At 46.4% G+C, this 16,130-nt stretch overlaps 2 protein-coding genes across 2 annotated transcripts in view; one reads left to right on the top strand and one right to left on the bottom strand.

The window, feature by feature from the left end:
- The first annotated feature begins 20 nt into the window (after positions 1-20).
- MRPL35 (mitochondrial ribosomal protein L35) lies at positions 21-2,161 on the top strand. Its single transcript, XM_064448913.1, has 4 exons — positions 21-174; positions 285-447; positions 1,459-1,603; positions 1,807-2,161. The coding sequence occupies exons 1-4, from the start codon at positions 141-143 to the stop codon at positions 1,993-1,995; spliced, it is 531 nt and encodes a 176-aa protein (XP_064304983.1). The 5' UTR covers positions 21-140; the 3' UTR covers positions 1,996-2,161.
- Positions 2,162-2,971: 810 nt separating this feature from the next.
- The window catches only part of REEP1 (receptor accessory protein 1), a 70,165-nt gene continuing 57,006 nt past the window's right edge, over positions 2,972-16,130 (bottom strand). The window contains exons 8-9 of the mRNA XM_064448908.1: positions 9,331-9,470; positions 2,972-6,847 (exon numbers count right to left, since the gene is read on the bottom strand). Coding sequence (XP_064304978.1) covers positions 6,776-6,847; positions 9,331-9,470 — 212 coding nt within the window. The 3' untranslated portion in view covers positions 2,972-6,775. The remainder of the gene's footprint in view (positions 6,848-9,330; positions 9,471-16,130) is intronic.

The following is a 16,130-nucleotide window of genomic DNA, read 5'->3' as shown; positions in this document are numbered from 1 at the left end:
CCGTGGCGGGGGATGAGGGGGGCCCAGCCCACAGCGCCGCGGGTGGTGGCGGACATGGCGCTCCGAACCTGCCCCAGGCAACGCCCCGCTAGGCGGGGCACGGCGCCGCTCCGCCTCCAGCGCAGCGTGACCTTCGGGACATGGCGGCGGCGGCGGCGCGCGGGGCCGTGACGGGTGGGTGTGTGCGGCGCGCGGCGGCAGAGGGGCGGGGGGCGGCCCGTGAAATGGCGGCGGGGAGTGGGGCGGCGTGCGGGGGTGCCGCCTGAGGGTCTGGCTCTCCGCAGGGATCCTGAGGCGCTGGGCCCCCTGGGCCGCCCGCCGCCCGCTCTCCGGCCTCGCCGCCCGCTGCGCCGGGGGAGCGCGGGCACCGGCAGCGGCACCGCTCTGGAAACCGCGGCTGTCCCCGGGGAGCCCGCCCAGGGGAGGCACCTCGTCGCTCCTCAGCAGGTACGGTCCGCGCCGTTCTCTCGGGAATGAAAGCTTCTCGTCTGCCTGATGGCTCCGTGCCCTTCTGCCCGGCAGGCAGGCTCTGCCGGGCTCGGTGCGTGCGGCGCCTGGGGGGAGACACCTCTCCACAGACTCATCTTCGAGATTTGGTAGACAGCCAGGGAGACAGCAGGGAGATGCGTTGCAAATATCAAAGGGCCATAAGGACTTACAAATGTGTGACTTCCCTGCAGGAGGGGTCTAGTCACCATGTTCGCGCACTAAGTATTGAGTATAAGAGACAGGTGAGGTGGTTGGGCCTCGCCCTGCCAGTCGGACACCCACAGGCCCTGGCAGAGACAAGCTGTACTCTTTGGCTGGGGAAGTCATCTCACTCTCAGTAAACAGCTCCTCTACAGACAGGTGTCTGAGCTAGTCATCCCGGCTTCCTCTAATGTGAAACTGTATCTGGCTGGAAGGGACAAAAAAGAGGGGCTGAAGGATTCTCATCAGAGACGCTTCTTAGACTGCTTTTTACTGGAGCAAACGGGTCTCTGTTTTAGCCCTAAGTCTCCCACTTGTGTTAAGTGTAACGCTGGAGGCAGGGTGTAAAATGGAATGTGCTTTGCAGACATAGGCTTTACAAAAAGCCGTGTTGTTGTAATTGGCACCGCTTCTCTTGCTGGTCATTAATGTTCTAAAAGTAATTTCTGGATGCTAGGGACAGCTGAGCATTTGTTCTTGACTGTTTAACCACTTCTATTAGATGAAAAAGCTGTTGCATATGGAATAAAAACTTTGAGATTAGTTTCAAGTGGAGTTCAGCACTGCAGTTAGTGTTCAAACACGCACACTCATTAAGTGGTGTGCTGTAATCTTGGATGAGTTCTTATTAACCTCCTTCAGACAAGTCGCAGCCAATTCTGATCTCTCTTTATGTGAAAAAGCCAGTGATTACTTTTAGAAAAAGATGTTTCATTTCTGTTCTTTTTTTTTTTTCCCCTATTTTGGGGATGGGGTTTTTTCTTTTAGTGTCACACCTCTACTTCCAAGTATACTTCAGCAGCCAGCAAGGACTCTCACTTACTGTAGCTTGCGGAAAGGAAAGAAGAAAACAGTGAAATCCGTCATCGATAGGTTTCTCCGGCTGCACAACGGCCTTTGGGTTAGGAGAAAGGTAAGACTTTTTTGTTCGCAGTCAGCAGGATAATTGTTTTCATTCCGTTAGAGGGCAGCAGCTAGTATGGAAGTTAAAAAGAGCTCCAGAGTCTCCCGTCCTTCCTGAAAGTGGGGAATTTGTCCTGGTTTGCTGATCAGTATTGCTGTATATGTGTATTTGCAGTGACCCACTGAAGTCTTTTGTGACTTTTCTTCTGACAGGCTGGTTATAAGAAGAAACTGTGGAAGAAGTCAGCTGCCCAGAAGAAGCGTTTGCGAGAGCTGACATTGTGCACTAGAACACAATGTAAACTCCTTGATAAAATGACCACTTCTTTCTGGAAAAGAAGAAATTGGTATGTTGATGACCCCTACCAGAAGTACCACGACCGCACGAATCTTCGTGTGTAGAAATCTTGGATTCATTTTTGCATCCCGCTAGGAAAGAGGTGGTGGTACATATGGTATGGTCTTAATAAATATGTAACACCTGTTACTTTTTCTAAATAAACATATGCATATCGTCTGATCAGAATTATGGGTATCGATGCCCAAAATAAAGGAACATTCAAGATTATCTTGAGCATTTGTATTTTACTTAGCTGAGGTCAAGCTGGTCACCTACATGTTCTGATGTCTGTGGATTTCCTGTGATTGTGTGTAACATGGATGATTACAGTCTAAACGTCACTAAAAGTGAAAGAAATGTTTAAATAACCCGGGGATATATTTTGCTCTGTCCACACCTAGTGGTAGCTCACTGAAAGGAGTCTCCTTGGGGGAGAAAGGAGAGCAGGGTCCATTCCGGTATTGTTGCCTGTCACGGTACCAAATAAACCATTGCCATGTCGCTGTGTGAGAGAGCATAGAAAAAAAAAAAGTGTTTCATGGCTATGTGTGGTTTTTGTAACTGATTTAAAAGTGTATTAGCCACCAAATTTCATTACAGGACTCACATTTTGGATCCCATGTTGTTTTTTGAGTAGTAGAATATATTCTTTGAGTCCTACGCTATATCCTCAGGCAGTCAGTTCTGAGTATTTTCTTGGTTTTATTCTTTCTTTAAGCCTAATTATACCTCACGCTGCATATCTCTGATCATGTGTATATATGGAAGAAACTCAAGGATTTATTACATGGTCCTTTTGGAGCGTGCAATGCAGCTCGTCTCTGGTTTCGCCAAGGGCTAGATGGGAGGTTTTTATGAAGCTGATACTCCAGTAAGTGTATGAAAAGCAGTTGCTTCTAGCAGTACCTTCAAAACGTGTGCTAGTAATTAACTGTTATTAAGCAGCTAGTCCCTGCTTATCAGCTCCAGGGCCACCTGTATAGCAAGAGAGGGTTTGCTGTACAAGGCTGTAGCGTTTCAATGAATTCACTAGTTACGCAGAGTGTTCAGTAGCTGTATTTTTTTTCCAGTTCATAATACAGAAAGACGTTATGAAGGACATGCAGCACTTAGTGAATACATCTATGTACAGTCAGCCAGAATTGAGATAAAAATAATACAGTGATCAAAGTAATTATTCTGGCCTGCCAGATACACTGAATGGACTAAAGATGTTTTCTTCTTTTTTTTTTTCTTTTTTTTTTTTAAAGAAAAGATTAAGACTTTATTCAAGATGTATATCAAGCAGTATAACAAAACCAGCAAAACATCGGCCTTTGGAATAGTGTTGTAACGGCCATTCTTGTGAGGCATTAAGTGTGCCGTTTCATCACAGCTCTTTTCTATCGATCACAGGAAAGAGATCACATGAAGGGCACGGTTACGATCCTTAAATAGTTTGTCTAAACGCAAATCCCAACGTGGTGTTCTCTGCTATTTCAAATACGGTGCTAGATGCAAAATGGGTACCCAAAACAAACAGCAAAAAGGAGGCTGTGATTAACGAGCATTCGGTCACAAGTACGAGGGTTTCGTCACTACACGCGAACACTTCAGAGAGCAGTCAGAGGCAGCAGGTTGTTTACATGAGGCTAAGGAGCATCGTATCTCTCCAAGCAGCTTTCTCCCTCTCAGTAGGAGTAAATAACCCAATTCTCCTTTCCTTCTGTGCTGGGTGTGCACTTACTTACACAATTTAGATTAGCGTGCGATTCGTTCCAAGGTGACGGTGATACACACGAGGTCTGTCTTGTCTATATTTGCCGTGATCCTGATTCAGCGCTTGGCGATGGCTGTAACTGCACTGACGCTGGCCCCTGCGACAAGAGGAGGTGTGACCTGATCAAGCTTATTCTCTTCATAACTGAGGTGAATTTATGGTAAGTGGGTGAGGTAATTCACGGTCCCACTTACCATGGACCATCTTCAGCTGCAGTTCCCTTCCCCTCAGCCTCGATTTTATTTGCTCACGGCAATGCACGTTTCACTTGAGCCTCGTGCTGGTCACGGGCTGTATTTTCTAGCGCTGGCCTGTTCCTTTCAGGGTTACACTCTCCAGGCCATCTCTGAGAAGTCAGGAGGTGCCTCCCTGGCCTACTGGGCTGACTGTGGAGGCCAGCTGCCTGAAAGGCCCCTATAACCAGGCTTTTCTCACTTAAGCCGTTTAAACCGTCCCCTGAAAGATTGCTTGCTTTTAGGAGGAGTAATCTGCAAGCGGTTAGCCGGCTTGCACCCTCAGAGCCTGAGCTGGGAGGAAGCTGAGAATTGCCCGCCATGAGCAGTCGCCTAAGAGCCACCATCCATCCACCCTCTCTGCTCAAGTCCTGCAGGCTCGGGTTTGCCGGGAGGGGTCAGCATCAGCGCAGGGAGGCGACTCGCTGCTTCGCGCTTGTGCCTTGGCAGAGGCTCAGGAGAAAATCTGCGAGAGACTTCACGTCTGGTGAATGCAAGTAGCCAAAGAGTGAAATGACAGACTTGGGGCAACACCTGTAAACAACCTGTGTGTGGAAGGTGCGGAGTCAAAAGCAAATGACCGTTCTCTTCTGTACACAGAACACTACAGCACTAAGTGTACGTGGTTAGGCATTCACATTTCTTGTCTATCTATTCACAAATATACAGCTCAGTTGATAAATTAATACATTTTTGCCAGAGATATGAAAAGGTTTATTTTTTCTCCTTTTTACAGTGAATGTTTTGAGAGATATAAGGCAACTCCCTTGTCGACAATTTCACCTCAGCACTTAAGAAATGCTAAACAGTCAAGTTTACAGTAAAACAGCAGATCAGACGCACATTTAATAATTTTAGTGAGAAGCAATGGTAATACAGCGTGTCTGAGAATAGAATTTGTCAGATGTTGTGTAGCTCTATGTTGTTGGGGGGTTTTTGGCATAATTGAGTGCAAACTTGTCAGCTTCTTTTTCATCTTACGGCAGCCCGTTGCATAGCAGGGAAACAGCTTGCTTGCAACAGGATTTTATTTTCTACTAACACTGCAGGCAGTTTTTCTATTTCTTTTTAATGTTTGCCAAAAGAAATCAAATAAACTCTAAAGCTGCTTAAAAATAAAACACACAAGCTTAGCTCATCAAAGCTTTTGCTGAGTATCTTCCAAGGACTGACTCTTCTGTAACAGCTCTTTAGGCAGGTTTGTTGGGGCTTTTTCCTTCTCACCCATTGCAAAATGTGATTGAATTAGCACATGTAAAGGAAATAAAACTCTCAGGTAATGAGGCCAAATACTGTGGCAGACACCGGAAATACCTGCTTGCCTTTTTCCACTTCCTAGCTACGTCAGATAGACATTTGTGCGTCCGCATAATTTATTTCTCTCTTCCCCACATATGTAGGAAGCTCTGGAGGAAACCTCAGGGATCCGTCAGCCAGGGACAGCAGGGATATCGATGCGTACCCGGCAGAGAAAAGGTTTCAAAGGTCGCTTCAGATTTATCTCCGAGCCTGATACACTCCAGCCAGCTGTTGGCATCCTGGACTGCTGCACCTGAACTAGATTAACAGTACTGTTCATCGTCAAGCCCGTGTACTGATCCATTAGTGAGGGCACGTTCTACATAACACTACATGTTTTTCTAGTCTATGTGACGGGTCCAAGAACAAACACAAAGGGCCACGTAATTAACTTAGGTGTGAATCTCACATGCTCAACACTTACAAGAGACACCAACTTGAAGCACAAATACACAATCCCTACCATGTCTTCCTCTTCTTTTATATTTCTCATTTATATATGGATACAAACACACCACTCCATCTGGTTCTTGTGGTTCTAACCAAACCCCGTGCTACAGGCAAAACTCCAGGCTTCGGAAAGCAGCTCAGACCCAGCGCTCTGCTCTGCTCCTGCAAGTAAAACAGCAGCACCTCACCAGGAAAGCAGAGCGCTGGGACCAACGCTGTTGCAGGCAGGGGAGAAAGGTGAGCTTTCCCCTGGAAGCACGTCACTGAGGTGATGCTAACTTCTGTCGCTGCAGCTAGTACAAGCCTGGCTTGCTCACACTTTAAAACCAGCAGCAGAACATTTGCCACAAGCGATACGATCTAGTTCTAGCCACCACTGTTTTCCACACAATACTCTCCTGGCTCAGGCTGATCAAAATTAAGACTCCCCCTTCATTATGTTGCTGAAACCATTTATTTCCTCTTGCATGTCTCTTCCTCGTCCTCTGTAAGTGGTTCTCTCTCTATGGTTTTAGCACAGCGATCTTCTCAGAATACACATAATTTACTTGCAGAAAGAGATACAGAGTTGCAGCTCAGCTTCTGCTAATGAATCTTGGCCATTTTGTACAGTCGAAGTACTTTGACGTTTGCTACATCATTCCCAGTCTTGAGGAGGAAGGGAGGAAAGAGAAATCCGTGACTTCCGCAAATCCATTTCATTAATGATAAAGCCATAAATAAATACACTGTCAATGTATCATCATGAGTAAATGATTATTTTTGTTTCCGCTGTGCATTCACAGAGCTAGAGCTATGCAGACACAAATGAGAATTGTACATGTACAGCCTTACAGGACCAGCGTGAGTGGGCGTACACTCTGCAAACGAAACAAGGGCTTTTACCTGCAGGGTTCTGCCAGACTGTGCTACCCACGTCATGGACAAACGCGAGAAGCGTGTAACAGAAGGACACAGAGAGAGGAGAGAGAAAGGCCATGTCTACAATGCTGTACGTCAAAGCACATCCATCCCACTGCTGCTTCCTACATTATTAACGAGTAGCTCTTTAAGGCAGAAGAGAGACATTCTGTGGATCTTGGTGCTATTGGCTCATTGCACTCACATTGTTTCAGTGGCAGAGGACGAGGTACTTTTCTTCCTGAAGCGAGGTCTAAGGGTCCTAGGCGGTGCCTGCAGAAAAGCAAGAGAAAACTTCAGTGGCGTAATGAGAAATGTTTTTTCCTTTCCTTAAAACTCACCCATCTTTGTGGCACCTCTGTGACAATGATCCCATTCCAGGCATGAAGTAATGGAGAGCAGATCTTGGCCCTGAAGATCATTAATGAATGACCAGCTGAAGGCTCACCCCTGTAAGATACCCCTTGTAATCTTATACCCAGGTTACACCAACACCTTCCCCTCTGGCGCTTGGTTAGAGGCGTGGCTAAAGATTCCTAATAACATAACAGTCGAAGGAGCCAGGACAAAGTGGTGCCATTTACGGCAGCTCTTGGATCAAGAGAGCAAAGGGGTGGCAGAAAGGCGTTGCTGGTATCTCCCAGCCCACCCTGTACTGCCCAACCCTGCCCCTCTGAGGGTACATCTCACTGGGGCATTACAAAGCTGAAGGAGTCCCCAAGCTGAAACACACTGGGCCTGTAATTCTCACAAGGCAAAGCTCTTTGAAAAGATCAGCGCCTTGCTTGGGAGATAGGCCAGACACAATCCGTTGAAATTATTTTAGAAGCCAACTATTGCAATTCTGCCTTGCAGTCAGCTGATGTAGGGAGCTTTAAAAAGGAGCCCAAAACACCCCGGAGGAGCCAGACCAACTCCATGAAATTGGCTTACTGTGATTAACCCATTCTCCAGACTGAGACAGAAATTAGTTAGACTAGCAAAGAAACAAACAAACAAAAAAACCCCAAACCTAATCTGCAGTCCGTACTTCTCTCAGAAGAGCTCTGGCATAGCATTGTGCCTTGCAAGCTTCACAAGAAGAAATGGTTACCAGATGCTGTGGAGGAGCACAAATTCTCAGCGTGCAGGCCTGTCATAGCATCACGTAACACTGCAAGGCCTGGTAAGCTCTTCTACTTCATTTACATAAATATCCAAAGCTTTATTTTCTTTAACGGCCCCAACCTATTTACCTGTAAGACTACGATAGGGTCTTACCATTCATAAGTGAGGACTGGCATTTCTGTTTTATAGGCCTTTCCGACCCAAGATCATGCTGTGTTTCCACATTCCTGTGATGCAGCAAGGTACAAATATTCATATAGATAAGGAACTGCAGTGCAGTGAGGTTTTGTTTAGACTCCATCTAAATCTCCATCTCTTCCAGCTTGCCCATAAACCAAGGTAGTTTTAGCAGAGATGGGATTAATCCAACACCCGCCCCATCTTCCAAGCCTGAAGCCCCCAGTATGAATCCCCAGCAGCACAACAGAGCTGGATGGGATGGCTTTATTCAGAAAGGCACAGCTGGAGGAGAAAAGCCAAGGAAGAAAGCTGCTGTCTATGGCAGACAGGGATCCCACACCACCCCAGACTCCATAGCTGCTGGCTCTGAGTCGCTATCTGTAAACCAGGAGCTCGGGGACACAGCCTGACAACTACAGAAGTGTCTCCTGCAGCTTGGGAGAAGGCTGCTCTTTGGGAAGCCAGATGGCTCTTAAAGCAAAGCAGCCATTAACTGCACAGTAAAGACTCTTAAATCAGGAATGAATAGCTCTGCCTCCTCTGGGAGGCCACTTGACAGCTCTGAGAGCAGCTACAGAGGCTGCACCTTTCCAGGGTAGGAACAGAGCAGCCCAGCTTTTGGTGAGATCCCCCCAGAGGTAGGACGACCCACCACAAGGTCACACACTGCTTACCAAACCACACTGCTCCAGCTCCCTCACACTGAGCCGAGGGGAGGGTGGAACAAACCCAGCTCCCCCACGGTGGAGATCTCCGGGCTTGGATCTGAGAGCTGCTGGCTGTGGCTCCATCCCCCCAGCCCAGATCTGGAAGGAGTCTTTGCCTATGGCATATCCCATGGAGGTTTTATTTCCTCCACAACAAAATGTTGCTAAAATTGCTTTTGGCAAACCACAGTGTGAGATCTGCGTCTCCTTTAGCTCTTTTGTTTCCATGAAGCAACTTAAAGCATACTTGTTAATATAGTGCCTGATTCAAAAACCTACTGAAGTCATGAAGGAAGAACTGCCGCTAGTTTTGGTGGGATTTGGCTAGGCGTGAACTCAAGCGAGAGGGATGGGGCTCTGAACTGTGAGCGCTCTGGCTCTTCTCACGGTAACTATCCTGCCTTGGGGGTGAGAATATATTTTACTCTGCAGACATGAAAAATCAACTAGCAGTTGATATCCAAATCCTCTCACCCAAATACCTCCATGCTAGCACATGGTTTAGAGCTAGATAAAAGTTTTGCAATTCAGATCCAACTCTGAAGCATTCCTCCCCATAAGTATTATCTCCACAGGCACAACTTCAGACTTCTTTCAGGAAATCCGCACATGCAGAGAAGTAAGCGAACCCATAGCAAGACCCACCCCTGAAAGATCAGAAATGTATTGTTTGGACTCGAGTGTTTTTAGACCAGAGATGTTCATCCAGTTGAAGATTCAAGGAATGTCACAGAAGGAGGAGCCTTGACAATATGGAAGTACCTCAAGGGGTTGATCCTTCTTTTTGGGCCTTTTGTTCATGGATGCACAATCCAATGAATCGTTCTCTTCATCATCTGAGAACACAGAGTCTTTTGTTTCACAGTTCGCCTCAGGTGGCTTTTCATATTTATTGTCCACACCTATTTAACACGGCCATTTACAGTCTAAATGTGAAGACAGAGGATGAGGAAATCAGTGATGGTTTGATTCACACTCTGCCAAATGCCACGTCACTGCAAAGCCATGCATCTTTCAGGGATTAATAGACACTCTAGTAATAGCAGCTGTGGGGTTAGAAATCAAAAGGCTCTTGTTTATGAAGCCATTATAAGCTCTATTTGGATCGTTTTACATAGAAACAAGACTAAATTCACAGTTCTAGAAAGAGATTTTTTTGTTTGGCTCAGGGATAAATAAAATAGCTGATTTCTTGAATTGCTGATTCCAGCCACAGTTCCTGCATCTACTGCTTCCAGAAGGCATGTCCTCTAGAAGACACCAAATGAGTGCTGAAGCCCTCTGGACAGTACGGAGAGAGCTGTCTGGGATGCAGAAATATGAAGCACAGCAGCACTAACTGACTTGAAGCTGAGAGAGCTCAAGCCAAACACCCAGTCTGAGAAAGTTAACCAAAAGGTTCAACAGGCACTGAATGGACCCTCAGCAAGTGGGTGTGTTGCTGCAAAACCAGAGCAGGGAAAAGTCTCTCTTCTGTCACTCTGGAGTAAATCTTATGGAACACTAACTCCACTGAGGGATCTGAAGGCAGATGATGGCCCCATGATGACAAAGGACTAATGCCCGCTTGGTGGTTCTTAACCTTGTAACTTATGGCAAGATCTTTGCCGGACTGGTCATGTTGCACAACACAATCCATTTGCTGCCTGAAATCCAGACAGTGAAACAAGATGGTATTTTTAGTGGTCAGTCCAAAGCAAGAGGTACAGCAAAGGACACCCAGAGTGACCAAGCCTTCTGCATCTCCGCAGAGAGTTTCTTATCAGCAGGGCTGGAGCTTGCTTTGTTTGACTGATAGTTAGGCTGTTTTCATTCTGAAATGTGTCAGGCGTGGAAGTGTTTGCTGTTTAGATGGCATTAACCACAATTACTGGCCCTATACTTAGACTGTGGTATAAACATACATAGAAATAATGCTCTGTGCTCCTTGCCTCAGCCTGACTGTAAGACTCTACTGGATCAAAGACTAAAACCCAATGACTAAAACCAAAGAGGATTCTTAAACATCTAATACTTATTAATCAACTTCAGATCCTTAAAGCACAGAAGAACTGAATTCTCCAACAGCTTTTTCAATTGGGTAACGGAGAGACAAAGGGGAAGTGATCTGGCTGCAGCAACACCACAAGTCACGAGCAGGTCACTGGGGCTCTCTCCAGTGCCAAGTTCAAATCAGCAGCTAAACACTCTCAGCCCCTGCGTTCAGCCCACAGGATGCAGCTGCTGCTCGAGAGAGCGGCGCACACCATCCTGTGGCCACCGACCCTGTGTTTCTATCCCTCCATCACCATTTGTGTGGACAAGCTGGCTGCAAGACACCATCGCAGGTTTCCAGGAAGAACTGGAGTCAACTTTTTCCCAGCTGTACTGAAAATGCTGATAGTCACATTGAAGAGAGGCTCGGAATAATGCTGAATTGTTGGGGTTTTTTTTCTATATATGACTGTGGTGTTAAGACTACACTGTGGGGAGAATTACATGTTCTCCAGGCCACATGGCAAATCAGTCCAGGAGAATTTTATTTTAATTACTATTTTATCCTTCCACTTGGGAAGTGAGATATTCAGGAGGAGCCTAGCTTAAGTCATCTTGGATGTGGGAACTGGTCCTTGCACCTCTCTAAGCCAATGAAAAAATGAGTTAAATTTGTTTTTAACACTGTTTGTTCAGTGCCTGAGCAAAACCTGAACCAAACATGCCCAAATCTGCAGCCTGGAGGCCAAGTACTGTCCTCAACACTGATTCGTATGACTGCTCCCAGCTGCCCTCTTCCCCAGAGGTCCCTCAGATGTGAACTGCAGGCTGGCCCAACAACACGCCCCCAGCCACGTGGTGCTGCAAGGAGACAACAGCTTTGCCCAGGAAAAAGAGGGCTTCAAAGGGGACAGGACAGAAGGATGTTGGAGAACCAGAATTAGAGCGTTTGGTGACCAGACTGTGGAGATGCTGGCTGCTGAAGCTGAGAGCATACAGGATTAGGCAAATGCCCTCTGCTCCCTTTCTCCTACAACCAGCCACTCCACTGCAAAGGGAGACAGAAGGAACTGTCAGCCCTTTTCTAGCATACATTGCTTCAGCTCTGATATTATGATTTCTCTTGAATTGGGTGCTGGGCAAAAAAGATATCCAGGGAGCTCTGCCACCTGCATCGCCTGTCTCCGTGACAGGCACAGCAGAGGCACAGCCTCCTGCAGGCTCTTCTGTTCTTCCCATCAGCCTAAACGTCATATCCATGTCCTGGAGCTGCTTCCATGAAGATCAAGAGGAGAGCTCAGCCTCCATGCTGGCACATACCACAGCAGAGAGGTCTGTAAAGTCCACTGGAAGTTGGGCTTAGGCCTCTCTCCCCTGTTCCATCTCATTGTGAATGAGGCACTGAAAACCGGCCAAATGAGAACCAGTTTTGCTTTAGCCTCACTGAATTGGAAAAGGGAAAAAATGGGTCTATCCCAGGCCTTTCCACTACATTTCAGACTATTGACGAGAGCAGATCTTGAATATGCAGGGCCCTTCTTTAATATCTGGAGCAAGAAGGAAGGATTCCCTGACCATCCTGCCTTGGGAAGGTCAATCCCAACCTCGTATTGATCGGGGGTGACAGACTTCGTCCCATGTTTGTGGAAGCATTACGCTCTTGTGGGACTGGAGGCAACTCATCTCCGAAGGGCTGCTGCAGCGTGAGTGCCAACTCTGAAGTTGTTGGGGTTTTTTTGTGAATAGAGTGATGACAGAATAGAAAACTAATTTCCCTACTGGAAGAGAGTGAGTCCTCTGCAGGAGAAAATGTAAAGGAGGGGATTAACCAGAATAGCAAGCACACATGTGAGGAATTAGGGAGAAGGGAGATGGAGGCTTAAAGTGAATGGATGGGTTCTGGGATACCAAGGTTTGTTTCTGGAGAAGGTGAAGGCTGAGAAGCAAAACATGCTGTCAGGGCTGGCACAGGCTTCCCAAAGACAGCACTTGGCCTCAGGTGACCTCCTGTGTGTTTCTAAGAGCTGACTTTAGGATCTGGGGCTGTTGGGCCTCAGGCCACTATCGGATGTCCCCAAAGTGACAGAGCCAGCAGCATGTGCTGCTCCAGGGAAGCAGCTGACAGCCCCAGGGACCGTGCCACAGCCAGGAGGTGTCTGTGTAAAAGCATGGACCATATGCCAGATGCCTCCCCTGGCTCTCTCGTCTTTGGGAGACTCTCACTCCCCATCTCAGAGCGGGCTGTGTTTCGGGTGTCTCCACCTCTCACAGTTACAGCTTCACGCCTTTGCGGGGAGGGGCAGAATCGCTGCAGAAACAGGAAATCGGCTGGTGTGCCAGGGCTAAAGCTGCTGCTGCTGCCTCTTGTAAACTTCTTTTCAGTGTCCAGAACAGATTACACTCCTCTCTTCACTAAGGCAAGACAGAATCTGACTGTAAACAGCCTAAGGAAAGGGACCCCTTAATTCCAGATCCTATCATCCTATCCTAATTCTTTCAAAGGGAACCGATACAACCAACACATTGTGCGGGAAGCCCTGAAGTAGACAGGGCTGGGATCTAAGCTATTAAATGCACCACAGGGAACAACCCAGCATGGACAAGGGAACATAGGGCCAGACTGTCGTCATCTTCAATCTCCGTGATTCTGCATGGGCTAAAAATCTCACTTGCAAAACTCTTTCTACCGCAACAAATGGGATTCAGTAGCAGACTGGTTTTTTGGCAATTGCTTTGATTCAGGCTCTGATCTATGCTGCTGTTTAAACCCTGAGTAACTCCTATGGATTTTCATGAGTACAATGGAGGTCAGAGCCTGGCCCACTCTAATTACAGAGGAGCAAGGGACTTTGATGTAGATCCTCTGAAAAAATGTGGACACTTAAATACAGTTACAATGGGAATCAGGCACCCCAATACCTTTGAGAGAAGCTGGACCCCCCTTGTTTTCCCAGGCAATATTTCTTACTCCTGCCACCATAATTCTTCAGAAGCAATGGGGAAAACCACAGTCACAGACTACACGAAGCAGGAGCAAGGTATTGTATTTTTGTAATGGAAGATGAAGTCACTCCAGAGCTAAGCCTTTCCAGGGGATAATTCATATAAGGAAGTTTGCACACCACTTAATACGAGCAAGGGAGCAGATATTTATTATACGATCGCGATCAGCTTCTTTTCCCTGCAACAAAGACAAATTTGCCATCATTTCCAATAGGCACGATCCAAGTCATGTACTTCCCCAACAGTTTTCATTGCCAAACCAAGAAGTTAGGAGCAGCCCACTCCACCAGCACACACTGCCCAGGAGCCACAGAACAGAGGCGGACATCCTTTCCAAGGCTGAAGTCAAGTGCAACCAAAGCAAACAAGTCTAATCACATCAACAAAGTTATCTGTTAATGAAAACACATCCCACAAATGATTAAGTTGTTAGGTGCTAGTCTATTCCAAACACCTCAGAAGAAAACTCATGCAATCTGTAACACTTACATCAGAGTCCCATAATATTTACATAGAGAAAAGGAAAGAATAAACTGTTAGGGGAGAACATTTGGGTGTAGAGGGGGAAGGAACATTGTTTCAGAGCACAGAAATCTTCATCTTCGCTTTCATAATATCTGTTGTTCAACTGGAGTTTATTAAACTACAATTTATGTTTTAACTTTCTGTTACTAAAATGCAAATGGACTTAAAGAACCTACTGATTTTCTACGAAAAATTTTCCTTCTCTAAAATAACCAAAATAACTATGGAAGTATTTTAAATATCCAGATAAACTCCCAAATTGCCATTCAGAGGCAGTGTTGCAAAGTGATGCAAGACACCCCTGTAAAGATTTGATTCTACATTTAGCAAAGGGAAGTTTTAAGGAACAAAATGCCTAGAGCAACAGAAAGCTGTCGTTTGTTGTTTAAGCTTGACGAGAGAAAGGTTAAAAGAAAAAATCTGTAAATCCTCAGCACAACAGCTGGAAGCAAAACTGGCTAAGAACAAAAGTGAAACCGCCTACACCATTTAACTGAATTAGTTCAGAGATATATGAACAGCCCCCTTGATGCAAAGACAATTAGTTTTTTAAGAGTACTTTCCGCTGTAATAATCTCACGTGCGATTTGTAGCATACCACAAAGAAGGGGTTGGATACATCTAACATACCAACAAGGTGGTTTGTTTAAAAGACAATTAAGTGAACGTCCCATTAAGGTCCTTGCTGAGCTGCACTGCTGATTGCGTGTGATCTGTCACCTTGTCTTCAGAGTGACAACCACATGTAGGAAGAGATCCAGCATTATTTTATTGGAAAAACTCCAGGGGCTGGCTTTATGCTGCAACACCTTATACAAGGCTGACTGTCAGTCACTGCTGAGCTGCAGTGTTCTAGGGGTACCTATCAGACACCGCTACGGAGCACAACCCTGCGGTGCACCCTCAAAAGCCAGTCCCATTCATCACCCATGTCCTTGCACATTTCTTACATTGCCTAAGGCTCCTGATCAGCATTTTAGTATTAAATGCCCCCCTCAAACACAAGCAGCCACAACAGTTCTCCTGATATACAGCTGGTTCTTCAATATCTGCTAGATTTATTTATTCTCTCCAAGGATTAAAATTGTTCCTCCCTCTCAACCATGCCACAGGTCTTTGCAACAGCACCTAGGAGATGTTAGTTGAGAGAATACCACTGAACATAATATTTGTTACTTCTTAAATGCCAGTTCCAAGCAAGCTTGTTTAATATTGACCAGCGTTTAAGCATTTACCAGGCACTGCCAAAAGACAAACAGATATCCCTGGAGATTTTCACTCTGTCCTTCCTGAAGGGGAAAAAGAGGTCTTACGTAATTGTACCTTTGTTCTTTAATGCTGCAGCCTGACTTCTCACAGGCCGTGAACATAGAAGAAATAAATCAGAAACTTGTGTAAAGACCTGGAGGGAGTTTTGCCAGCAAAGGCCTGTGACTGAAGAAGAGCAAGAAGAGCTGACCCAGAAGCTCTCAAGAAGACAAGCCAGAGTATATATAGTGGATCATGCTTGTATTTAGTGAAGCTGCCCAGAGCAAGGGAGGATGAATGTCCTGAATTGTGTCAACACTTTGCCATGTGCAGATTGTGGGGCCGGCTGGAGCAAGGCAACTGGGCAGGAAAGAGCTCTTCTGTGAAGCAAACAGCTTCAGCAGCAGAAGAACCCACCACCACTGACAGTGATGATCTGCTCCTGTACAGGGTGAGCTCCTGCTGCACTCAGCCTGGGCTTCAGCCTCTGCATAAATGCACGCTCTGTGGCACCTGCAGGCCATAGCCTCATGAAACCTTCTCTCAGGATATCATCTAGGGAGCAGGATGGGCAGACTTTTGCTCCCACCAGCCTGTGCTATCCTAAGAGCTGTGGGGTTTTCTATGAGTCAGCCAATGAGAGAAACAATTGAGTTTCACCTGCAAGAGCGTTAAGGCAACTGCTCCTGCCAAAAAGGCTGCACCATGGCTCTGAACTAGCCTTTAACACTCCTGCTTGAGGTATGGCTTGACAGAGCTTGAGGTAAGGCTGCCCACTTAGACTGTAACCTCTTTGCAGATGAGTACTGTTA

Source organism: Phalacrocorax carbo, chromosome 4 (assembly GCF_963921805.1).
Source record: "Phalacrocorax carbo chromosome 4, bPhaCar2.1, whole genome shotgun sequence".
NCBI lineage: Eukaryota > Metazoa > Chordata > Aves > Suliformes > Phalacrocoracidae > Phalacrocorax > Phalacrocorax carbo.
This window is presented reverse-complemented; position numbering and strand designations above follow the sequence as displayed.

Bases quoted from the DNA above. Each gene is read 5' to 3' on its own strand.
- MRPL35 (XM_064448913.1), top strand. From the start codon at position 141: ATGGCGGCGGCGGCGGCGCGCGGGGCCGTGACGG. The intron at 175-284 runs GTGGGTGTGTGC...GGCTCTCCGCAG, and splicing joins GGCGCGCGGGGCCGTGACGG to GGATCCTGAGGCGCTGGGCC. The intron at 1,604-1,806 runs GTAAGACTTTTT...TTCTTCTGACAG, and splicing joins GCCTTTGGGTTAGGAGAAAG to GCTGGTTATAAGAAGAAACT.